General features: G+C 41.7%; 3 protein-coding genes across 3 annotated transcripts; 1 reads left to right on the plus strand and 2 right to left on the minus strand.

Annotated features, from left to right (window-relative positions):
- The first annotated feature begins 2,681 nt into the window (after positions 1-2,681).
- On the plus strand, positions 2,682-8,805 carry MED14 (mediator complex subunit 14). The gene is made up of 9 exons (XM_017155825.3): positions 2,682-2,933; positions 2,998-3,092; positions 3,649-4,214; positions 4,275-4,766; positions 4,833-5,200; positions 5,267-5,501; positions 5,559-6,197; positions 6,254-6,558; positions 6,616-8,805. The coding sequence occupies exons 1-9, from the start codon at positions 2,856-2,858 to the stop codon at positions 8,446-8,448; spliced, it is 4,611 nt and encodes a 1,536-aa protein (XP_017011314.2). The 5' UTR covers positions 2,682-2,855; the 3' UTR covers positions 8,449-8,805.
- LOC108067014 (SEC14-like protein 2) lies at positions 8,680-13,971 on the minus strand. Its single transcript, XM_017155826.3, has 6 exons — positions 13,335-13,971; positions 10,346-10,415; positions 10,230-10,273; positions 10,056-10,173; positions 9,206-10,000; positions 8,680-9,143 (listed from the first exon to the last, which is right to left on the minus strand). Exons 1-6 carry the CDS (start codon positions 13,386-13,388, stop codon positions 9,001-9,003), a joined length of 1,224 nt encoding a protein of 407 aa, XP_017011315.2. The 5' UTR covers positions 13,389-13,971; the 3' UTR covers positions 8,680-9,000.
- Positions 13,972-15,708: 1,737 nt separating this feature from the next.
- On the minus strand, positions 15,709-17,397 carry Reg-2 (Rhythmically expressed gene 2). The gene is made up of 3 exons (XM_017155850.3): positions 17,105-17,397; positions 16,961-17,049; positions 15,709-16,287 (listed from the first exon to the last, which is right to left on the minus strand). Exons 1-3 carry the CDS (start codon positions 17,260-17,262, stop codon positions 15,752-15,754), a joined length of 783 nt encoding a protein of 260 aa, XP_017011339.2. The 5' UTR covers positions 17,263-17,397; the 3' UTR covers positions 15,709-15,751.
- Between the last annotated feature and the right edge of the window lie 8,382 nt (positions 17,398-25,779).

The raw sequence follows: 25,779 nt of genomic DNA on the forward strand, positions 1-25,779 counted from the left end.
ATGATTTATGCCGAGCTGTTGGTTCTGGTTCAAATTGGTTTCTGATGTTTCACAAAAGATCTTTACAGTTGGGTGGGGATTGTAATGGGTTTATATCTATAAAACCACCCCTTCTCCAACTAATCTGTTTAGTGCCCTGTCTTTATTTCTCGATTTTTCGCACTTCTTGTGGCATTTTCACACCATCTACAACTTGCAGCCCACGCAGCGAAGACAAAGAAAATGGCTTTGGTGGCTGGGGGGTTGGAAAAGCGGAAAAGGAAAGGGGTGGCTTTGTCTGGCGCCAACATGGAAATGCAATTTGAGTGGTAAGGTCAGGATGGGCCATAGCCATGCATCACGATCACCGCGGAGCTTTGGACCCGCCAAAGGAAAGGAAAGGAAGTGTGACATGTGCTAAAGACATCTTGCGTCGACTTTAATCACGGCAATTAATAAGAGAAGAAAGGAGCCCCGGGCACAAAGGAAGTGTCCCCCAGTGATAGCCCGGCAAATCGCAGTGGATCAGCTTGGTTCTCAGTGGTATAATGGTATAATGGCATAGTTGTACATAGTTATATACCCCATGGCCTCACCCTGAGCGAGCAATTCTGGAAAACCGTCGCGACTGGCGGCCATAAATCTATTTTCGTCCTGGTTCTCCAGCCGGAGTCCCCCAGCCGCTGGAACTCCTCGAGGCCCCGAGGTAATCTTTTCTCACTTGCTGCGCAATTGCGTGGTCCAATCTTCAACTCCACACTGAAAGAATAAATGTTTAATTATATTTTTAAAAAAAAACTGATTTATTTGATTTGTAATAATAACTCCTCCAAAAAAAATTTTACAAAACATTTAGAACTTTCTAATAATTAACCGTTATTTAGGGCTTCAAGCAGTGTTAAAATACAATTACGATTCTTGACCATTCATTAAGATACATAAATAAAGTTAAAATTTTGATAAATTATTCTTATTATCTCCCAATTGGCCCCTCATTTTCCCCCAGTGCTTGACTGTTTATTAAGTGCCCCTGGATCTTTATTTTTAACTGCTCCCGTCAAGATCGGGTGGTTCGGTTTTTATTCTCTGCGTAGGTAAAATGCAAGGGGTTTACGAGTATGGTGCACTTGTATTTGGCCACCACCTCGTCCGAATTGAATCCGCAAGTGAATCGAATTCACATCCGCAAATTCCAGACGGCGGAGGGTGTCCAATTATTTACGCAGATAAATAAGCGGAATCCGCCTTAATGCGAAATTCAACAAGAAATTAAGAAAGAAAACGGGAAAAGCACAAACAATTTTCCTCTCCTTTGTTTTCTTAAATAATTCCCCACAATGATGTGGGTTACTAAATTATACCCCAAGATTCAGATTGATCTCGAAATTGGATCATGGATTTCGAGTGGCCGTAATTTATGTGGAGTAGTGCAACTTCAGCACCCAATCACTGACTTTCGTAGCATCCTGTTTACAGGAATTCTTCAAGGGTTTCGTGTCGGATGGATATGGGATATAACCATGGGACAGAGGGGCACCTGACTTGCGGAAAGGGAGAGACAACCGGCCGGATATGTGAGTAATTCCTGGGCGTTTTGGATCGTGCCGTTCCGTGGCGAGATCATAAAGTTCTATTTATACCGATAAGGGGAGAGCTATAGCTATATTGCTGCGGGAAGTTCAAACTCCGAATCCCCGATTCCCGAACTCCGATCGCCGAGAACTTTCCAAGTGCAAGTGGAGCTCTAGCGATTCCGTAGGTGGCTGCCACTTTGCAAGGCCCATACGAATATATTTTTTTGGGGGGTGGAGATGGGGAGGTTGGAGGAGCGGTTGGCATGTGCCGCCACTTGAATCAGTGGCTGTTTATTGGGGATTGGGAAGAGGATGCGGGATGGAACGGCAAAGATATGGGGCTCCCGAGTGCCATGTGCAATGGCAGCCAAACATCAACCGTGTCAAAATTCAAAGAAACAAAAGCGGAAATGTTTTTGTTTTCCTTATTTTTAACAGCCGCCACATGAGGAAAACTAAAACAGGCGAGTGGTAATGGAAAGCTGATTTTGGTCAATGAACTTTACCCGTCTATAATTCTATAATTGGCCCGGCTAGCGGAATTGAGTTATTAACCTGAAGCGAAATGATGCTCAAATGTAACAAATAGTTGATTAAATGCTTTGGTTTATATACCTAGTATTTTAACCTATTTGACAAAATTTAAGTTTTTTTATATAATTTTTAATTATTTGAAAGTTAAAAAAAAAACATTTAAAAATGGGTACACACACATTTTTATTTAAATTAAAGAATTTAAGATCAAGCTTTAGGACCGCAAAAATCACAAGCAAAAGATTAAAACCCATATTAATACAGATTCCAAGAACATTTAACTTAAAAAAGTAATATTCAAGAAATATTAATAAATCGAAAAGAATATTAATTACTTATGGATTAAAAAATATCCTGTAATATGTTTGTATTTCCAATGCTAAAGCAGGTACTGCTTTTTCTTACCTAGGTAAGGTACAATATACCACTAAATTGTACCTAGGTACATTGGTTCTTTCTCAATATGTAGAAAGGGAGTGTAGAACATGTAAAGAACATGTAGAAACAAGTTTTAGTATTAAAATACCAGATAAAAATTAGTGTGCAAAAGGCGTTAGTAATATAGCTTTGGTATTTATTTATTTGCCTGAACTCCAGCTCAATCGTAAAAAGGTGAAAATTGTTGCTGAATTTTCGCGAAAAACACTGGAAAAAGCAGGAAAACTAAGGAAAAAACTGTGCCGGAATATGCACTACTAGAAGGAGCACACGTAAATCACAAAAAACGCCACTCGGAAGACGCGGAGCTAGCAAGGATTAGCTGCAAACATGGCGCCCACCCCCTTGCCCCTCGAACAAATGCCCGGCGTTGGCGGCGGCGGCGGAGGCTACTTGCCCGCTGGCCAGGTAATACCTCATCTTAAATACATGTAGACCTTCCAATAGATCCTAATTACAATCACAATTACAGGAGGGCGGCCCACGGATCAACACCATGTCCATGTCCGTCCTGATCGACTTCATCATCCAGCGCACCTATCATGAACTCACTGTACTGGCTGAGCTGTAAGGTTACATAGTATAATAAGTGTATAACATTAATTATTCCTTCAATAATTTAATGCATTTTCTATAAAACTCACTCTCATACCTATTTAAAATACGCATTTTAGATGATCTAAGTGAATACCATATGATATCATATCAAACATTTACTGTGCTAAATGCTTTAACTCCTCAATAATTTAAGAGAACTTTTGGAAAACTGCCTCTACTACCTATTAAAAGTACTCAATTTAGATGATCTTTAGTGAACACCATATGATATCATATCAAATATGATACAATACGATTATTTTTTAATTATTTACTGTGCTAAAGGTACTTTTTAGAACAATACAGAAAAGCTTATCTAAAGTCCTTATATAAAATGTTCTATAGATTCTAAAAAAGTGTAACTATTGCTAGCCTCAATTTTAGAAACTTGAGAAACAAATGTAGTTTAATTTGTACTAAAAAAAAATAGGTAATATAGTACAAATTAAACTATATATGCTTCTAAAATTAATTTAATCCAACATATTTCTTAAACGTAATATTAATCCTCTAATTCATCTTCCAGTTTGCCCCGCAAAACGGACATGGAGCGCAAGGTGGAGATCTACGACTATGCGGCCCGCACCCGCCACTTGTTCACCCGCCTCAATGCGCTGGTCAAGTGGGGCAACTCGGTCTCCAAAGTAGACAAATCCTCGCAGATCATGAGCTTCCTGGACAAGCAGAACATGCTCTTCGTGGAGACGGCCGACATGTTGGCGCGCATGTCGCGCGAAACGTTGGTTCGCGCCCGATTGCCCAACTTTCACATACCCGCTGCCGTTGAGGTGCTGACCACGGGCACCTACAACCGGCTGCCCACCTGCATTCGCGAGCGGATTGTGCCTGCCGATGCCATAACGCCGGCGGAGAAGCGGCAGACGCTGCTGCGGCTGAACCAGGTCATTCAGCACCGTCTGGTGACGGGAAAACTGCTGCCGCAGATGCGGGAATTTCGCATTCGCAACGGGCGAGTCACCTTCGAGGTGAAGCACGAGTTCAGCGTGGCCCTGACCGTGATGGGCGACAATCCCACGGTTCCCTGGCGACTGCTGGACATCGATGTGCTCGTGGAGGACAAGGAGACGGGAGGTAGATAGTGATTAACCCTTAAAACACCAAGCAAACCATTAATTCCACTTCCTTTCCTAGATGGCAAGTCTTTGGTGCATCCCCTGCAGGTCAACTACATCCACCAGCTCATCCAGGCGAGACTGGTGGAGAATCCCAATGCTTTGAGCGAGGTCTACAACTGTCTGCACTACTTCTGTCAGTCGCTGCAACTGGAGGTTCTGTACACGCAGACTTTGCGCTTGAACTACGAGAGATTGGACGACAACAACATCACGGTGGAGGAGTATGTTCCAGGCGTAAAGTTGACCGTGTCCTACTGGCGCGACCTCAAGTCGGAGCTGGGCTACCGACTCACCGTTCAGTCGGATCCCAGCGAGATTGGGCGTCCGCTGGCAGTGGTCCATGTGCCCTCTTTGGGAGCCAAGGAGTCCGCCGAGGTGGCGGATAGGGCAGTGCGCTCCGAGCATCTCTCAATGGAGCGTCTGATTGTGCATACCGTCTACATTCGATCGGTTTCCAGGCTGAGCGATCTAAAGCTGGAGTTCCAGGCCTTCCTAAAAGATGTTGACTGTGAGTGTAATGTTAAATTAAACCTTTACTTGAATATCCACTAATCCAGTTTATCTTCTATTACAGTTAACCTCCAGGGAACTCCTGCCATTCTGACCGTGCCCGTACTTTCTCCCTGCCTGCGGGCCGAGCAGATTCACATCACCATCGACACGCACACGGGCATGTTCCGCTGTCATGTGCCCAAGCATCTGGATTGTCCCATCACCGAGGAGATGCAGGACTGCCTCAATGGCGATCGCAGCAAGCTGCCCGGTTTGCTCTCCGAGCTGCGCTACTGGATCACCCATCGCAGGTGCGATAAAACCCTGCAACATCTTCCGGCCACTGCCTGCGAAACACTTCCCTTCCTCACGCAACCCGAGCAGGAGCTTTTGCAGCCCGGCAGGCACAAGATTTATGTGAAGCTGCACAGGCATCCCAATATTGTGCTGGTAATTATAAGGAGTTACTTGGATTAGTTATTTAATTTATTAATTACAATATTTGATTCATAACAGGTGGTTCAACTCAAAGAGAAGACCACCATGCCCAATGAAATGGAGTACACCTTCCACCTCGGTTTCGTGGCCTTCCAAAAGGACGAACTGGACGTTATAGACGACTCCGCCAAGCAGCTGGTTTCCGTGGTGGCGCCGTCGCACTCGGACATTCCCAAGTGTTACACCAAGTTGATGCGCCTGATTGAGTTTGACACTTTTGTGGCCACACATGGCCCAGGCACCGAAGTGGATGGTAATCCTAGTGATATCTTAAATCATAATTCATACTAATATAAACCACTCCTTTTAGCGGAGGTTTCCCCGCACAAACGTAAATCGAATGGCGATTTGCTAGCGCCTCCTGCCAAGCAGCAGAAGACCATCTTCCCGGCCTACTTCATTCCCGAGCTGGCGCACGTGGTGGCCATGTGCGACGAGAAGATTCCGTTCATGAACCTGGCGCAGACGCTGTCCAAACATAATATCCCCCATAGCGGTCTGCAGGTGGAGGCGAATGCCACTTCGCTTGTGCTGAAGATTCTGGCACTGCCGCAGCCTGGCAAGTCCACCTTTGCCACGCAGCAGCAGCAGCAACAGCAGGGAGCAGCGGCAGGAACTGTGGAGACCAAGCCAAGTGGCGCCTCTGGGCTACCGAAAATAGAACCTCACGTTTGGGATGACCTAATGCGCCGCGTTCTTTCCATCTCGGTGCGCTCGCAGACCAACAAGAACAGCCAGGTGCGCATCTGGGTGGTGGAGTTCGTCTTCTTCAGCACTCCGCTGCAGAGCAGCCACCAGAAGGAGCAGGGCAGCCGGCGGACTGTCTACCTCACCTACGAGCAGGCCAACCACGACTTTTCCAAGACGGTCGAGGATCTGCTGAACGACTGGTCGAAGATCGTGTACCTGTACACGCTGGTCCACGACTTTGCAGAGCAGTTGAGAAATAGTGGGTTTATACTGGAGTATTTTATTTACTTTTCCTAACAGAAGTTTATATTTCAGAACGCCTTTCTCTGTGCGACATGCTGGTGGTCAAGTCGTACAGCTACATGAACCTGCTGCTCGGCTACGGGCCCAAAAAGGAGGTGAGCTGCAATATCTACTGGTCGGTGCAGTCGCACGGCTTCCGTCTGACCTTCGTGGGCGGCATGTCGGCCGTGAATGCGCACTCGATGATGCGGGATCAGTTGGCGCAGCACTTGAACCAACAGCACAGCCTCACGCAGATTGCGCAGATTCTGCACGAAACATACAGCCCGCTGAGCTCGCTGGCCAAGCTGCCCGTGCTGCCCTACTTGGGAATACCTGTAAGTCATCTCAACTAGTTGCTTTTCAATATCTTATCATAATATCCTATATTCCAGCGACCACAAGTGCCCGTCTTATCCTTTTGCATGCTGGCTCAATCCCCTTGTTTGATGAGGCTGACCTACCAGGCTGTCTACTGCCTGGAGTTGCGCTTCCGAGCGAACAGACTCGTGTCTATTCGCGACGGAGCCAGCAGTCGCTTCGAGCGGAATGTGGTGGAGGAGTTCACGCCCATCCAGGGCCTGAAGGCTTTCCTCTCCAAGTATGTGGACGAATCGGCGGCTTACAGAGGACGTGCTGCCCACGAGGACGACAATCCGCTGTCGCCGATGGGAATGGAGGACACCTTTGGTAATCCGAGCAGTGTGGCGGCAGGGGGATCTTCGCCATTTCTGGGCACTGGGATGCGTGGACCGCAGTCGCCGCGGGACAGTGGCCTGCGCTTTCCAGCCCCTCACACTCCCCCTTCCAGCTCCAATCCGCACACGCCGGCCAGTCCGCATCCGAGTGCGCCCAGTGCCGCCCAGGGACACGGCAACTTCAACCTGACTTCCCCGCCAGCGCCGCACATGCCGCATCCCTCGCCCAGCGGCCTGATGCCCTCGTCGCCGCTGAATCCGCAGCCCAGTCCGCACATGGTTCACAGCCCGGGACCGAATATCTACATGCAGAGCCACCAGGACTCGCCCTTCACGGCCATGTCGCCGGCTAATAATCAGTGGCCCGGTTCGCCCAGCATGCCGCGTCCCTCCCCTCGACCTGGCCAGAGTCCGGAGCACAAGAGCACGGGCGGCGGAGCAGGAGGAGCTGTCGGCGGAGCAACTCGCGGCACTCTCAATCGCCCCTGGGCCGGAGCAGTGCCCACTCTGCTCACCCACGAGGCGCTGGAAACCCTGTGCCGACCCAGTCCGCATCCCAACAAGGATATTAACCTGCAGGACATGAGTCCCTTGGAGCGATTCCTCGGCTGCGTCTACATGAGGCGGCAGCTGCACAGGAACATCCAGAGCGAGGAGACACTGACGGCGCTAAACAGCACGGAACCGGGAGTGGTTCTCTTTAAAGTAGACGGACTGCAGTGCCAGGTGGTTCTCAATCAAATGCACATGCAGACGCTGCACCTGAAGATCTCGCAGCTGCCGCCGATGCCGGACAAGCTGCCACCGCCCTTCCAGCTCAGCCAGGACGATCTGCTGGTGATCGAGCAGTACTTCGACACAAGGGTGGTGGCTCCGCCCTACCGACCCAATGCGCTGCACAGCATCTGCCGGCTGCTCAACCTGCCTGCCCAGGTGCTGAAGGATTTCGTGCAGATCATGCGACTGGAACTAAAGCCCGAGCTGGGTGGCGACCAGCTCAAGTGGACGGTGCAGATGTGCATGCGAATGCCCCCGTCGGCGGTGCCCATTGTGCCCAGTGGAAATGCCTGCGTGGTTCTGGGACGCATGAAGATCCTGTTCTTCCTGCAAATTGCCAGGATTCCTTATGGCGCAGGGATGGTGGGGAAAGACAGCCCCTCGCTGGTGCTGCCCATCGTGTACGACATTCAGACGAACGTCACCCAGCTGGCGGAGCGCACCGGCCAGGTTACCTCGCCCACCATGACGGCCGCCAGCACGCTGCTCCGTCGCTTTGCCGAGTTCAACGCGCAGCAGAATCAGTGCACGCTCTTTCCGGCCATCACGGATCTACTGACGAACCTCCAGCTGGCCACCGAGATGCCGCAGCCTCCACCCAATCAATCCATTGGACCGCCAGTGGGAGTAGTGGGCGTGGGAGTGGGATCCAGTCCGAATCCCATGATGCCCATGCAGCAGCTGCAGCCGCAACCCCAGGGACCCGGCGTGGGCTACCCGCAGATGGGCCCCAATCCCGGTGGCCCGCAGTGATGAAGGCGCAAGCGCCGCGCCTCCTCGCAGCAGCCGTGAGCGCTTATTAATTAAGGAGTTTAGCTGGATAAAACCCCTCTATTCTGGGGTGAGTCGATGTTGGATTCGCAAATAATAATTGTAGATTTTGTAGAGACTAACCAATCGATTCACTCTAAAATACTCCATTTAAAAATAGTATTTAAGCTCTATCAGAAGCACTTAACTGATCCCTTTAAAGAAAGCCTGGAATTTCATTTAAAGATCAGGTGCTATATACATTTTATTGTGCTGTACTCCCTGAAAAGATTATAAATTGTTAACTAAACAGTGCGGCTAGGTATGTAATAAAACGATTAACTTTAAATGTGAGTCATACTTTTGTGTTGCTTTGCTAACTTTTGTTTCTATCACATAGTTTTGATTGCAGATTCGCCAGAGTTTCGGAGATCTGGCCAAAATGCTTTGTGACTTTATTGCACCGAGGTTAGTTTGTGTTGTTGGCTACCTAATAATCTATCTACTCCCATTTTTGGCTTGGTTGATTGGTCGCGGGGGGAACTCGATCCCCACTCACTGCTGACTTGCAATCTGAGTGCTGTCCATCTGGCTGGTCAGCTCGGAAATGCCCTCCTCCTCCTCGGAGATGAGGTCCACCCAGTAGCGGAGCTTCTTGCTGCGCAGGTAGCTGGCGGAGTTGTCAAAAACCACAGTGTCTGGAGGGGATTGGAATATGTCATTAATACAAGGATACTATAAAGAAGCCTTGTTTACTCACAAGTGGTATTTGGTCGCGTAGAGATGTAGCCCACCTCGTCCATCTCATTGGAGTACACCGTTCCCAGCGCCACCTCGCTGCGCTTCTCGCCCGTCTGCTCGTCCACGCTGTAGATGCCGAACTTGATGTCGTAGTCGAAGGTGCGGAACTCCCAGGAGAGGATCTTCTCCTCCCCGCCGTTAACTTTAAAGTTCAGCTTCAGCTTGTCGCCCTTGGCCACCTGCGTCTCCACAAAGTCGCGGTCACTCTGCTGGCTGCTCTGATCGATGTACAGCTCCTCGGGCAGCTTGCCGCCCCAGATCATCAGGGCCTTGCACTGGGGATCCCCGTTCCTGTCCACCATCTCGCCGCCCCAGGCCTTCGGAAAGGCCTTTCGGTTGACGTGCGAGAAGAGCTGCTGCTGCCAGCGATCCACGCCCGACTTGTAGATCACTATCTTGCTGGTGGTGTTCTCGTCCAGGAACTTCTTCACGATGTTGAAGGCCACCGAGAAGAGCTTGGGCGCATTGATGATGTAGCACATCTTGAGCAGCTCCGGGAAGTTGGCCTCGTACTGCTTCACCGTGGAGATCACGCACTCGGCCGCCGGTCGCCAGGCGTACTGCTTCAGGTTCACGTCCTGCATGTCGAAGAACACCACCAGCTGGCGCGCCTTCCATCCATGCTTCTGGCTCTGCTCGTAGGCGATCTTCATGAAGCGCTCGAGCAGCAGGACTAGGTACTTTTGGAACTCGAATCGCGTGACGCAGTGCATCATGCCCCACATGTCGAAGTTGGCAAAGGGGCAAACGAGAACTGTGAATAAGTTGCTTAGTTTTTGTTTAGTTTGTGGAGTGAATATATAACCCACTTGGTGATCCCTCGTTGTCATAGCCCATGAGGCCATAGGGCAAATATTCCTGCAGCGCCTTGGGTGGATCCCACTTCTCGATGTTGTCAACATTCCACATGGCGCGGGTTTTTAAGCTCTAAGAGGTATCATATGTTTAGTATGTGGAATTAGTTTAATAATGTTTTTACTTACAGCTCTCAGCATTTTCTCCGCCGCTTCCAGATTCCATTTTCGAGCTGTTTTTGAAGGGAGAAAACTATATTTTATGCATCTGTCTACTATTAAATCCTAATGCTGCGAAAACTCACCTCTCAGCCAGCGAACCAAAAAGTAATCATCGTGAGTTCCCACCAGAGCATCATCCATTTGCTTGCGAAACTGAAAGTGGTATTTAATATATTATTATCAAAAACCTTATCAATATAAAAAGAATTTATACAATTTTAAATATGAATCATTACGCCAATGAATCATAATGAGGAATTTAATTAATTTAAAATCTATCGTAAATAAACTTTCACTTCAACACATCAAGTTTTAAAATCGCAAACCTGCTGATTTATTATAATTTGTCAAATTTATGACAAGTAAATAAATCGGTAGATCTATTCGGTAAACAAATTTCGGACCAGCTTTCTTTGGTATTTTCGTATCTTGTATTCAATCTATTATATTTCTCTTTAACCCTACTCAAAATATGTCGTCGATTTTGCGATAAATGTTATTGCATTGGGTTTGCCTTGCCCTCTAGCTTGTATAGATTCCGCAATCTGGTTTCAGCTAAGCGCAGCTTGGAAAACAGTGTTTCTAATCTGATTTACAATCCAATTTGTTTCGATGATTTATTTACTGAAGGCCGAAACTGGGTTTATACGGTTTATAAGAGGTTAGCGGGTAATTTTCCTATCTCCAAACGATAACGTTTATTGAGTCTGATAGACTACATGTATTGGCCTTTGTTGACTTAATTGCTGTTAATTTGTATCGACGGCCTTGTACCGCCTGCCAAATTCGGATGTTGTTCAGGAAAGTTGATATTGCTATTACACTTCTTTCTTTCTTCAGTTGCATTCGGTTTATCTGCCTTTGTTTGAGGCCTTTTATTAACTTGTTTACTAAGTAAACATCACGTACTTTGATTTGCATTCGACCAAGTGCATATTTAACACCATTTCAATCGCTTAATTGACTCGCGTCTAGGTTGTTTGCTGTTTGCCGTTGGCCAACTGCTGAGTCACTCTGGCCAAAACCACTTGGAATTCAATAACGAGGCCGTCTCAGTCTCACTAACCGCTTCTTTTATTTAGTTTTTTCAGTTTTCAGTTTCGCCGCTTTTGGCTGCAAACTTGGCCAAAGACCAGGCTTTATTATTGGCCCCCCAGCTGTAGTAGATAATACCCGACTTTGGTTGTCATTAGCGCCGAGTTCTGTGTACTTCCTCATTTCCTAGGCCATATAACTGGGCTTTTGGGTTTTTGCTTTGTTCTTCTCGTTTTCTTGGCCTGACTTTGACAGAAAAAGGTAAATACCCATTAGGCAATTTGAAATTGAGTCTATATTTGGCGTGGCCACTTGATATTTTCGACTGCAGCTCGAATAGTGTTTACCTTAGCATTTAAAGCTGCCAAAATGTTGCATTTATTTCGAAGTTTCTCTTCGCTTTTTGGGGTTTTCGGCATTTCCAAGACACCTGGGCTAAAAAACCTGTTGCTCTTGGCTGATTTATGCAAATACTGCACGATTTCTAAAGCAGATTTCTACGGGTTTAAAGGTTCGGATCTCTGGATCTCTGGGTGATTTCGTTCTGGATCAATGCTCTCTACTTAACGACTCATTCGCGTTTATCATTAGCCACCAGTTCATGCATATTTATACTGGTAATCGCAGTCATTGTGCCATGAAATGGCTGTCGGGCAATTAAAATAGGGCAAGGGTCTGGTTATAATCCACTCATATTTATAATTACTTGTGATGCTTTTCTCCATTTTGCACACTTAATATTTTATTTATTTGCAAGGGTCCGGTTTTAATCGGTCCATTAAAAACAATGACTTTTAATGCATTTTCCTTATTTGCCCAGTTAATATTTTATTTATTATTTGCCCATTACATACAATGACTTATTATGCATTTTCCTCATTTGCCCATTTTTTTTACATTTTATTCATTTGCATATTATTATTGAACTGTTCGCTTTGTGTGTCACCAATCGACTTCAGCTGAGTTTTCGATTTCGCAAGCGGTTTTCAGTGTGCCAAACCAAGAACACATGAGAGTCAACAATGCGCAACTGCAGATACAGGCATCCAGTGGTGGAGTTAGAAGGGGTTTAATTAGATATAGATGGTTTTATAATGACTGCTTAAACTGCTTCAAATTAATAGTAATCTAGATTTCGTTTAAAACATGGGAATCAAAATAAGTAGACCTCTCTATTTATGAATTATCTTTTATTATTGATTTAAATCTCTCTTAAATATTTTTTTAAGTAATTTATTTTGAAGTAATCAATCCCCCCTTAATTATTTTTGACTTCAACACTGCTAAGAAAATAAATATACCGAAATAAGTTGCAGTTGTTTCAACTTTGGCAGCTGCTCTTGCGGCAGTTTGGAAACAGTGGTTAAAAGTCTGCTTAAATTTGCTAATATTCCAAGAGGAAGTCAAGCGAGCAATTGCTCATTTCCATAACCAGCCATCAATGCTTCGCTGATCGCACGATGACTGTTCTGTTTCAGTTTGTTTAGAATATTCCATAAATCTGGATTGCTTAATCATTGCGAAATTCTCGACTGGTATTAAACGAGCTTAAAATAATTGAATGCACTTTTTTTACATATTAATATGTAAATAAATATGGAAGTGGGCAAGTGAAAAATATATTTTGTAATAGATTTCGATAAAAAAGATATTTATCACCAAAATATCTGATGGGTGTTATTCATATTCTTTGATATTCTAAAAAAATGTTGCTTTAAAATGCTTCCCTTGGGGAAACAATTTTAGAACTCTACTTTTTTATAAGGCTGTAATTAATTCTCTAAAATTTCATTTTGGAAAAACTCTGTTAAAACGCTGCCATTTTCCCGAAAGAAACTAATTTATTCTGTAAATTTCTCCCTGGAGAGAACTCTTTTATAAGAACACGATTCCATGGGGTCCAGCATTGTGGGTCAACATTAGCGCATTGTTTTGTATCTTTATCTCTATAATCTACATGGCGAAAATCCCCAAGTAAATACCTTCTTGTGGCCCCTTAAATTACACCAAAAGAAATCAGTGGTTCTTAGCTCTCACCTGCTCCAATATGGCTCGTTGCTCCTCGCTGATTTCGGGCAGTGGTCCGGACATTTTGATGGGTTCTTTATTTGGTTTGTTTGTATTTTGACTATGGCGTATCTTATTTATTTGGGTTTATTGACTGAGAGCGGCGTCTAAACGTTGCCAATTTTGTAAGCTGAGCACACACAACCGCACAAATTTAAAGATATGGGGCCGAAAGCGGATTTCTTTTCTGTTCACACGCAAAATTTCGAAGCTTTTGCTATGGTTATTCGGCTTTTGGCAGCTGCAGCTCAGAAGAAAGATAACAATAAAAACTTTCTACTATTATTTAGCCGTTACGTTAGCGCTCTTAGCCGCGCACATTATAATGTATTTCCAGCGCAATTATTCTGCGTTTTATTTTTCATTCGTTTCGTTTCGTAGTCTCTCGACGGACCGACAGGCTAATTACAATAATGCAAACTTGGAAATAACTCAAACTTGGCCCAAGGCGAGTGTCGCACGCAAATGGGGTAAATAACATAAACTTAAATCCAACGTATCCACAGCCGCATTCGCATTCGCGTTTAGAATGTTTTGGTTTTTTATTCGCTGGTGATAAAGAGTACTGTATCTTTGAATCTTTATCGCGGTGTTCCGTCCGGTTCTGTGGGTGGTGAGCGACTGAGGCCGAAACAGCCCGCACTGCGCCACTTAAAAGTGGATGAATAGCGTTCGTGAGAGAGGAAAAACAGAGAGACTGGCAGTCAAAATGAGAATATGCTCTTTAAAGCCAGAGAAAACATAAAAATGTATACAGCTAGGTGTTTCGACTTTAAGATACCCAGAAAAAATACTACTTTTATTCCATTTAAATATGTTGGCTAATCTCTTTACTAATAAATTCATTTTATTAAAGGCAACATTAATAATATTTCCTCAAAAAAGTAACAAAAAATTTATAATTCACCTTTTTAAGCCCGGAAAACAGTTTATTATACAGCGTATTATATTTGATCCCTACTTAAAAATATGTTGACAGGTTTTTTTTAAAGAGAAGTGCTGATTAAGAATAGACTCTTAAAATCCAAAGAAATCTAAGAAAACGATTGGGTCGATTCCGACTAGACTATTTGATACCTGAGTAATTTCCTTACCTGGAATCCTAAATCTTAAGTAGAAAATAGTAATGCACCCGGCAATTATAGTTGGGCTATAAACCAATAAACCCTCATAATCTATAATCCAATCTATCGGTCGACTCTCCTTTGTTTTCCATATCTTTAGCAAAGTGGGTTTACCTTTTTTGTATTGCCCCGATTAGCAGTTCAAACTTATGACAGGCCAGGATTCTGCACTCACCTGATCCAATTTTGGCACTTACCAATCAGCTGAAGTACTCCTCAACTGATAACCATTGTTTTGTTTTTTGCATTCCAAATATAAACATATGTTTGGCAGGATAAGATAAAAGAGTTAAGTACCCTTGGCCCCCGTTATAGGTAGTTAGCTGTTTGTTTATGACTTTATTTACTGCTTTAAATAATATAAGTTATATACAGGGACAATACAAGTTTAATTTATATCGTGAACTTATTTATAGTTAAAATAATATAATTTATTTAACTCATTAAAAAAAAACACATAAAAGTAATACGTTTTTGAATTAATAGTTTAAAAAAGTATAACCATAATATTAAAAAATTGTATTTCATGTATTTTAAATTTATTCTTATTTTTACTCAACACTTTAAAATTAAATTGTTTACAAAACATTTTTTATTTTTAGTTTTCACTTTATAAATTCGATAAATTTATGGTTGGTTTCCGCGCTAATATTGTGGGTGGTGAAATTTGCTTGGTTGGCGCCATCGAGGTGAATTCAACTAAATTAAATTTGTAAAATTTGTAAGTTCAATTCCTGACTGATTTTATTATTATTTGTTTTTCAGAACTCTTATAAAAAAACTGGAACAGCAGTTTTAGGAAACTAAGAGGTAAAACAAAAAAATAAAAACTTTTTGTAAACCCAGCAAACGTTTTCACGCCGCATTACGTATACGTTCTACCAATCGAATGAATTTAAGTCACAACCACTATTATCGATTGTATTAGAAACATATGGAAAACAGGTGTGTGGATGGCACAGGTGTTTACTTCACTTGTTGCTTTAGTTAGTAAACAAAACAAGCGACCTTGCCTGAATTTAATTGATGGAGAGTACCGTAAGTACTAAAAGTAATTCAAGTTCAAGACCTACCCTCTTTAAAACCACATCTGATTATAATCTCTTAAATAAGTTTCAGTTATAGCGACTTTAAGTTACAGAAGTTCGATTGAATATATCTAATAGTATTCCCAATTCTTGTTTCCCATTTTTTAGGGAACATTAAAATGCAAATATGACTTGGAGTTACTTGGCTTTACTATTTTAATAAATGTACAATGGATCACCAGACCACCGCTCCGTCCGAGATCTTTTTGTGGAAGTCATAGAGGCTGGGGAAGACGTGATCCCGGTCGATGTCCTCGCCGTATTTCTTTACCAAATACGCGTAGCTCTTCTCATGGACCAGCGCCGAGTGCCAGCCCGCTTCCTTGGCGGCCAAGTAGTCAGTGGTGGGCCCATCTCCGATGTGCAGACATTCCTCTGGTTTGAGGTCAGCCAAGCCAGCCTTCTCGATCGCCTTGGTAAAGATCTGTGCATCGGGCTTCTCGGCCTTCACTTCGTACGAATTGACCGCGAAGTCCAGGTACTGATCGAGTTTGGTGTTCTGCAGCAGGGCCATCAGCCGTGGATCAAAGTTGGCTATCACCCCCAGTTTGCACTTCTCCGGCTTGAAGTCTTTCCGGAGTTGCTGTAGCAGCTCTACGCTTCCATTGCAAGGCTGCCAGCAAATGGAGGTTTTGTACAGCTCAATCAGATGGTTGGAAAAGTTGTGCAGCTTCTCCTCCGGAATGGCAGCTCCGCTCTCAGAAAAAGTTCCTGTGGAAAGGATTGATTAGTGACTGAATTATATATCTATTATTGAATAGTCAAATGCAGAACCTCTTGGCTGTTGTGAAATAGAGTTTATAACACTTCTAATTAACAGAAAATTAGCAGATGCGAGAGTGATGCTTGTGTGATTTGATTGAATTAAAAGAGTTAGCCATTAATCTTTAATTTGCGATTTTTGTTAAGCACAGAATTAGAATTCGAAAGAATTTATTTTGATTTATTTAAGGTTACTAGTTTTTTTACTCCTTTTAATTGATAATGTTATAATTATTTGATTTTTTTATTACAAAATATAATTGAAGATCCAATAAAAGAAATATTTATTGATTGATTTATATTTTTTCAGAGCTTAGAGATAAATGAACTGAATTTATGACATTAGTCGTCCTTTTGCAAAAAGTTGAAACCTATTTTTACTTAAAGAAAACCTTTACACATGTAAGTAATCACCAGAAAAGCTATTATGATTTATTATTGCAATGATCAAAAAGTTAATTAATGTTTTTCCACTTTTTGTTTTAATTTTTTCCCCGAGAGGAGTTACGGATACTAATCACATTTAGCAGCGATTGTGTCGAATGCACTTTGGAACATGCCGGATTGTTTATCACCGAGCAGACAAACACTCGGGGCACTCGGGCACTCGAACGCAACTCACCTGCTATCAGCTTACGCCACCATTGCTGCCACTCCATCTGGGGATTCGTGTCGCGTCCAAAGTTGGGATAATCGCGGTTCATCTTGTACCTGAAAGGGGATGTCTAATTACTATCTAGATAATATAACAAGGTAATACCCTTACCAATTGGCCTTGAAGTTCTTGGCCAGCTCATTGTTGTCGCATCTTGCACCGAATAGAGCTCCTATTTCCCCGTATTGCTTGCCGGGAGAAGTTCGAAACTGGAGGAGGGTGTTGGTCACATCGAAGGTGATCAAACGAAAGCGGCTGAGGCTGCGCATCTCAGGGCTCAGTTCAGTGAATCTCTGCCTCTATCTCTTTATAGAATCGCTGAAATCCGCCCGAGAACTCTTGACTTTCGACTCGCGTCGAACGTTAGCGACTGAATTCTGCCGGCCGACTACGTGAGCTGCGGCAATTCTGTTATTGTTTTGTATGAAAGCCGATCCGCGTCGTTATCACCAGCAGAGCGCAAGCTGCTGCCCCCCAGATTCCGATTTCCGAGCAGCGCTTCTGTGTGCGCGGATTGGATAGATATAGATTCGAATCGCGGACCATCGACCCATATGTGTGCGTAGGTTTTTTGTGTGCCGAGCCGGATTAAATTATATTATCTTTATCAAGGGACCAGCGAGTGTTGCGGTTATCTCTGGTTTCATGTTGTCAAATTAGTATCGATTCGCAATCTGCACTGATTACGCCGTTTTTATTTAAGATAAGATGGGCTTCTTTTGCTATTAATTTATCATTGTTTTCAAATAGCGCGCCTTACTCACTTGCTCCACCTGGCGGATTTTAGAGGAACCTATTGTGACCGTTGGTGCATGTCTCCGCTTATAGTTTTCTCCTAAAAGCTAATAGATGGCGCCCCTGCTGAAAACAAGTTGGCGGGAAGTTTAAAAAACCATTTATATTTATTACTATTTGGTAAACTAAAGTTCACAAAGTGTTATCGCCGAATATCTATTTATATTGGCGTTTTTTAAGTTTCAAAAATTCGAGTAAAAAGTGGTAATTAAAATTAAACTAAGAGTTAAAAAATAATTGTAATTTTTAAAAAATTTCCAAATTCCAAATAAAATATATTAATTTTTAACCCATAAGCATTCAGTAAACCGATTTGGCTGCGCCCTGTCTGCATTGGCATTTGCCAATTCCATTCGAGTTGGCTATAAATAAAACGCCAATTTAGCGATGAGCACAAGCCGACTTGAGTTCGAATTTCTATGGAAGGGATGGTATCCTGAAATTCCCTGCATTCCGCTTGTCAAATTCTCAGTGTTTGTTTGTATTTTCGTTGGTCAGGGGATCGAGCATTTTGTTTGGCATAACTGCGACTACCAAAAAAGGGAATTTACCAAAAAAAACATAAAAATTCCAGCCACAGAAATCGATAATGTCATTAAATACATTTATCAAATAATTCTGCACCGATTAGGGTTGTTTAAGGAATTTATTATCCGGTTATATTTTTGAATACATTTTATTTCCTAGGAATCAGTGTAAAAAAAACTGGATATAAAAGAATTTATGATTTTCCATGGTACTTCATCCTAATTTTCCACTTAAAAAATAGGTATTTTGTCCAAAACAAAGCAACAAATGGTCCAAATATGGAATGTCATACCTTTTTGAGCTCGTAATTAAATTCCCAATCGATTGGCATTTAAATTTGAAAACTTTAATTTTTTATCGATTTTTCCAAAAAATTGTGATGTTACCCCTTATCAAAAATGCGAAAATTGACGAAAATATTTTTTTATCTAAATATACCCGCAAGTGATGCGGATTGATAGCTTGGGTTATTAGCTGTGCAAAACAGTCCTTCGTTTAGTTGCGGCACTTATTTTAACAGAATTATGACGAAAAACCCGAGCAAAAGGAATGTTTTTTTTTTTTAATAAATCTGACTTTAAACGTTGAGAAATCCAAAAATAAGACCAAAACTAATGCAAATTCTGCGATGCACTTTGAAATTTCCCGAGCCCCCTTTCCCGAGACCTTTTCGGAGGTGCAACTCCATTGATTACCACCTACAAGGCTTGTTTGCTCTGCTCTATGCCACCTTATCGCAACAAGCCAACTTGGCTCTCTGGCGGTTGGGTTGCAGAAAAGCGAACTAAAAAACAAATAACAAAAACGGCAAAATTCAGTTACTGTCCAACTTTCAACAAAAACTTTCCCAAGAAAAGTAACCAAGCGAAGGCGAGTCAACGACTCCCCTGGAATTTCGTGTTGGCCCTTTTCGAAATGTGTCTGGCTTGGAAGTCGGGGCCAAAGCTCCTCCACCTTCTCCTCCTCCGCCCCCCAGATCCCCCAATCCCCCGATCCCTCGATCCTCGTGCAATTCCGGCTGGCTGCCTGACTGCCTTTTAATATTATCTGCACTTTGGGTCTTTGGCTGCCGCCGCTTTTGCTTTAGCTGTTGTTGTTGTTGCTGTTGTTCTTGCCGCTTTGATTGGTCGTTTTAACCTGTTTGCGAATTTCTACCATGTTAATAAATAATTTTTAGAGGAGTTTTTAGAAGCAGCAGCAGCAAAAGTACCGCACCAGCAGCGCCAGCGCCATTACACTGAGATCAAATATTTATTTTAGAACCATTACCGTGCCAAAATATTATTCAAGAGTTCCGTAAGTTAAATTAGAATAAATTCATAATGAATTGTTCAATGCATAAGCACAAATGTAATAAAATTAAATACTGTGTATAGCTTTTGTCTACAAAATGTTTATCCTTAATAGATTAGTTATGATAAGAGACTTTAATATTATCTCAGTCAAATGAATTGTAATAATTAGTGAATTATGAGGTGCTCTTAGTTGATTTTTATTCATTAAATTAAATGAAATGAAATCTAAAATATTGTTATTAAAATTTAATAAGAATGTTTAAAATTTAATGATATTTTGGCTAATGCATAGGAGATAAATCTTGTGTTTCTGGCAGCCTTCTCTAAGTCTTAAGCATTTATTGTAAATAAATATGTTCGATTAAAAATATTTTAATAGGTATAATTTCATTTATTTAAGCTTTAAGTATACATTTTTTAACAGTTTAATTCTATTTTATAATATTTAATGATGTTTTTACGGCTATGATATTTTTCGCAGTGCATTGGAGCTAAACCTTGTGCTGCTGGCAGCTTCTCCTGTTTCTCCTGGCACGACAACTCCCCATCTCATCGGAGTTGGGTCGTCGTCGTCGTCGGATTAGGTTTGGCTGCTTCAGCTTCCACTGCTTCCACTTCTTTCTGCTCTTCGGGTTCGATTCTGTTTGGTTCTGTGTGACTTGGAATGCAGCCAAACGGCCATGGGATCCATTCTGCCATCCTGCGTCTGCTCGCCCACTAGAAAGGCCAGAATGGCCAGAACCACCTCCCCAACTCCTGCTCCTGCCGTCTCCTTTTCGGCACTGCACCACAAAATGACACCACACCACTCAGCTCTAGGAAGCTTTGAGTTCCACAAAAGCTGGGTTCGTTAAGTAGCCGGGAACTTAATGAATATGTAGGTTTGTCCAGAAAGGAAACTTAAATTTCTGGATACTTGAGATCACAAAATTTTAATGTTTTAATTTGAAAAGTATTTACAAGTCTGCTGCTTTATTTAAGCATACATGATTATTAAATTAAATCTAAGATCTAAGATAAGTAATATACTTAGAATACTATTATACCAAAAAAACAATCCCAAAATCTGCTTGAATTCTAGAAAATATTTCTTTTTAAATCCGTAAGACTACAAAAATTATATATTTATGGTTATAAATACCATTTTTTATTTATTTAATTTATCATTTTCTTTTATGAGTATCCTAAACTCTGTATAAAATATTTGTATAGTTTAAATAACGTTTATTGTTTATCAAACGCATTCTAAGGATAAAAAAATTGGATATAAGTTTACAAATATCTTTAATTTAATTTATTATTTCCCTCAGTATTTTTAAAGGTATTTCCTTTTGGGTTAGGTAAGCAGGGTATATCTGGGTCTGATACTATCATAATATCTGGTCTATGACCGCTTCACAGCTCCCAGTTCGTGGAGTGCGACAACACCATGGTGTTCTTGCTTGGAATTCCTTTCCTGCTTTTTGGTTTATTTTGTGTTTTGCTCAGCGCTTCGCATCGCCGTTTTCTCGTCCCCCCATTCAGCATGCAGCATCCACCATCCAGCATCCAAGATTCCCCCGCTCAAGACCCCCATCATCCCATCATCTTTGCCTTCCGTCTTGGTCAGCATCTTCGTCGTCTTGGTCTTCGTCTTCGTCTGGCTGGGATGTGGATGTGAATGTGGATGTGGATGTGGCCGGGGCTCGTTTGTTAAATGTTTGGGTTTTGTTTGAGTTTATTGAGTGAATTCCTGGAAAAACGCAGGAATTTGTCTTTGGTCTTTCAGTTCTTTTCTGTTCGGTTCGGTTCGGCTCGGTTCTTTTCTTTTCTTTCCTTTTCGGCTCTGTTTTTCTTTGCTCCCGGGGTCTGAGGTCTGGGATCCGAGGTCCAAATGCACTTGGTGCATAAAAATCGCTTATGGAGTTTTAAACTTTTTAAGATTTAGCGTCGCTTCGGTTCGGTTTGGTTTCACAAAGATGTCTGTACGGGTTTGCCGTGATAAAGGATGGACAGGTGATTATGACTTTTTTAGCGGGACACCCAATTACGTGCGATCGGCAGGAAATCGGTGAAGATCAACGGGCCTAGCCCTTTCGCCTTTTCGCCAAAAATGCCAGCGACTCTCAGTTCTGAATTCTGATCGTGATGGGAACCGAAGTTGGGAGTGAAATATGATACTCCGGGGTGGTGCTATTGATTTCGGGACTCGGGATTATAATCGAGTCCTATTGAGATTTTTATTTGCTGGGGTGAACAGCATGTTTGTGACAAAGGTGCTTCTGTTTTTTGTTTCCAATTTTCTTAGAACAATATGTTTTTAATGCCTATTTATATTTTCTATAAATAAATCAGGCAAGCATAATATTAACATTTGTTTATTTTCAATTAGTTTCTTAATTATTTTTATTTAAATTAAATTTTTAAAAAAATATTATTATTGTTATTGTGATCAAAATTATATACGTTTGTATTTTATTTAGTTGTAAAATATTCTAATAAACTTATTTAATTAAAAAGAACAAACAATTACCCTTTGGACTGCCTAAACCCCTATTTGACCTATAAACCCACGGTTCTATAACCATTTTCCTACAATTTATTACACAGAAATATAGGTTTTAACACCCACAAAGAAAATTTCTTTCAGATTTCAGAGACTGCATGCGGAAGAACTCACACAATCCTCCCTCTGTAAATAAAGATAGAAAGTCTTTCAGTTCCGGTATGCCCGAAATAGAACATTCCTGCTGGATTTTCACCTTTGTGCGTATTTTCTTTCCCCCATGTCGGTTCGGTTCGGTTTGGATTTAGTGTTCCTAAATCACCCAGAGATTTCTTGCAGCGTTCGCTGGAGAGAATCTGCTGGATGTGGATCCGTTTGCACTGGGGTGCTCTTCTTCCGGCAGTTGGACCCCTCAATGGCATCCAAAAATACGGGAAATGGATGGAATCTTGGAAGATATTTGCTATTTTCGACCGATGATTGAGTTGTAATGATTGGGCCACAGCTATAGTTCTTGTTCTTGGGCATACCATCCCCCATATGGATGAATAGAATGCATGTGTGGCAGAAGAGAATTTTTGAAAAGTTTTTGGGCACCCTATGTATAACCTATAAGATAAGAACATTTCTTTAAATAAATAAAAATGTTGTTAAAATAAAAGAAATTTTGAAATGTAAATTATTTTTGAAGAATAGTTAAGTTTTTAGCATACTGTCTTTGATGGTTTAATTTTAGAAAAACTATTTCTTATTTTCTTGAAATTATATTGATATTGATAACGAATTTGAAAATCCAGAAGAGTGTTTTATTTTAGGTTTCAAATCTTCTTCTGCACAAACATTAAGCTATCATCCAAAAATGGGGGACGCCTACGTGGGATTCCGTTCCTGCAAAGCAAACCAAAAAATAAGAAAACATTTGGAGTAATGGCCAAGCGCCCCCTGAAGAACTTTAAATACAATTTGTGGAGGAGGAAGAGAGAGGTGGACAAAGTGCCCTAAGATTTGATTGTCTAATAGGATTCTCCTTTTTAAAAATTATTATAATAAATGCTAGATGGTTTTATAAGACAAAATTCCAATCTCTTTATCTTCCAATTCAAAACTATTAAGGTTCCTTTTTTTTAGTAGACACCCTTTTGCTACTTTTACCCGCCGAAAAATGTTGCTATTTTGTATTGTTGCCGTGCCTTTCGCTCAGCTGCTCGCTTTAAATTTCTAATTTTGTGGGCAAGTGAATCTGAATTTGAATTTAGGAATGATCTGGTATGTATATAGCCGTGTCTCATCTCCCGTCGCAGTGCGGTAAGGTACGAGGTATCAGCACTTGGATACAGTTTAGTGCAAATCAAAAGGGACTTTTTAAATAATTGAAAATATAAAAGAAAACTATATTAAAGAAGGTCTCATTAAACGCAGAGTTTTACAATGATACAAATTAATTATTAAAAATCTAGATACGAAAAATAAATACATTTATGGCATTCAGAATTATATGGTTTTAAAAAGTAAATATAAATAGTATTTAAACCTTGAATGATTTTTTTTAAAACTTCGACCCTATCTTGTTGACCTCCGCTGTCTGCGTGCGTAAGCGTATTCAGCGCCTCGTCCATTACTCAAAGAAAGCGTCGCGAAAGAATTGCCAGCGAGACGTTGATGTCGATGTCGGTCAGAGACGGCCAGACAATGTTTAATTTGTGTGCGAATTTCTGCACACCAGGGCTGCAGTGACAGCCAAAGTCCTCCGAAATGAGTCATTTAATAGAAGGAATACGTAAAAGTACTTAAGCTTAAGAAGCGCCTGTAGGTAGGCAATAGAAGGGGATCTGCCAAACCTCGAAGACAATCTCCGGAAGTAAGGCAGCCCTGGGCGAGAAAGGAAATGGAAGCCCTGGCTGGCGTAGCGCCACCATTACCATTGCGACATTATCCGCGCTGCGTTGTCGTCTGGCCAGTCTGCGAGCTATTTTCGACCATGTTTTCGTCTGCAGGAAGCCCACTGCACAGCGCGAAATTTCATATAATTTATTATAATTTAGCCAAAAAAAAATATACGCGAAATCGTATAAATTTACCATTTACTTAAGGATAATGACGTATTTTTATCTATTTTATTAAATTTATATTTTATTTTCTTTTCTTTTGGAAATCAAAATCCTTTTAAATTTTTTTTTAAATAAGGAAATTTTCTACATTTTTTCTTCAAATTATTTTATTGTTTTATCTGTTGTTAGTACGAATATAATAATTGGTAAGCATTTATCAGTTTGGGATTTGGGAAGTTAAGCCATATTTTTAAGCAATTAAAAAGTTTACTAGACATTTTTTAAGGTAGAAGTTTCTTCTACCTCCCATCTTTTTTGCCAGTGTAATCATTGCGGATTCGTCGGTCAGTTCAGCAGGCGAAGTAGACAAACGCAGACGCAGAGAAGTTTCGATTTTTATTTTTGTCTAAAACATCTTTATGTGCTTTTAAATATGCTGCGAAGTGACATTAGATTTTCCCGTGGCCGAGGGTGGGCGGAAAACAGATGGAAGGGGGGTGGGACATAGACAGAGGGGGAGGGGAGCACAGACAGATCCGCTACAGAAATAAAATTTGTCACAGACAGTTAGATCAGCAGCAGCACAGATGTGTGTGAGTCGTCGCTCTCGTCTACGTATTCCTATGGATACATCAGCATCAGAATCTGAACATCGCCAAAAGGCGGTCTAAACTTAGACCATCCCCCGTTGTAACCTCCCCCCTGAATTTCCCCACCTCTGGTTAGCCGCCGCTGCTGCTGCTGTTGATGTTTTGATTGATAGTCGTCCAAGCCCATTCCCATTTTCATTCCCATTTCCATTCCATCCAAGGTGTCTCTGCCGATCCGCTCCTGGCAACAGTGGCAGACTTTAGACCTCAGACCTCAGACGGCAGACAACCTTCCAGCTCAACAGTGGTTGAACAGGTCTGGACCAACAAACACTGCAACAACAGCAAAAACAACAATAACAACAACAGCCCAAGATATATCCACATCCGTCTAAGTTGGCATTGCATGTTGGCAAACGCTAAGCGCTTTTCATGCCCTTTCTAAAGAGTTTCCACTAGATTTTCTTAGCAAAGAAATTACAACAATTTAATACTTTTAAAAGAAATAAGAAAATTATTAAAAAAATAAATTATACATTATTTTTATATTATTGAATAAATTATTTTAAATAACAATCTTCTGAAACTGAACAAAAAAGTTTCAATAAACATACAATTTTTTTGTGAGCGATTATGTATAAAAGGTATCAGGATAACTCGACTTAACAGATAGAACATTTAATATTTTTAGAATATTTATTAAAATTGTTGAAATTATCTAGATTTAAGAATAGATTGTAACGGGTTATTTAATTGCATCAGTAAAGTTGTAAATAATTCCTAGGGTATCTGCTTTTTCGGCCAGAGATTTCCTTTCTAGTATTATCTTTTTTCTGCTTTCCTCTGCATTTATTTTCGAATTATTGTGCACAGTTCTTGAGTCATTCTTCCGCGTTCTTGCATGAAAATGGACGTTGGACTGGCTCTGCGATTTTCAGGGGTGCAGAAGGGGCAAATATTGCAGTTGTAGTTGAAGTTGCAGCTGATGATGATGATGGTTGGAGTAGCATTGGCAACAGTATTCAACAAAAATTAGCCATACCTT

Source organism: Drosophila takahashii, chromosome 3L (assembly GCF_030179915.1).
Source record: "Drosophila takahashii strain IR98-3 E-12201 chromosome 3L, DtakHiC1v2, whole genome shotgun sequence".
Classification (NCBI taxonomy): Eukaryota; Metazoa; Arthropoda; class Insecta; order Diptera; family Drosophilidae; genus Drosophila; species Drosophila takahashii.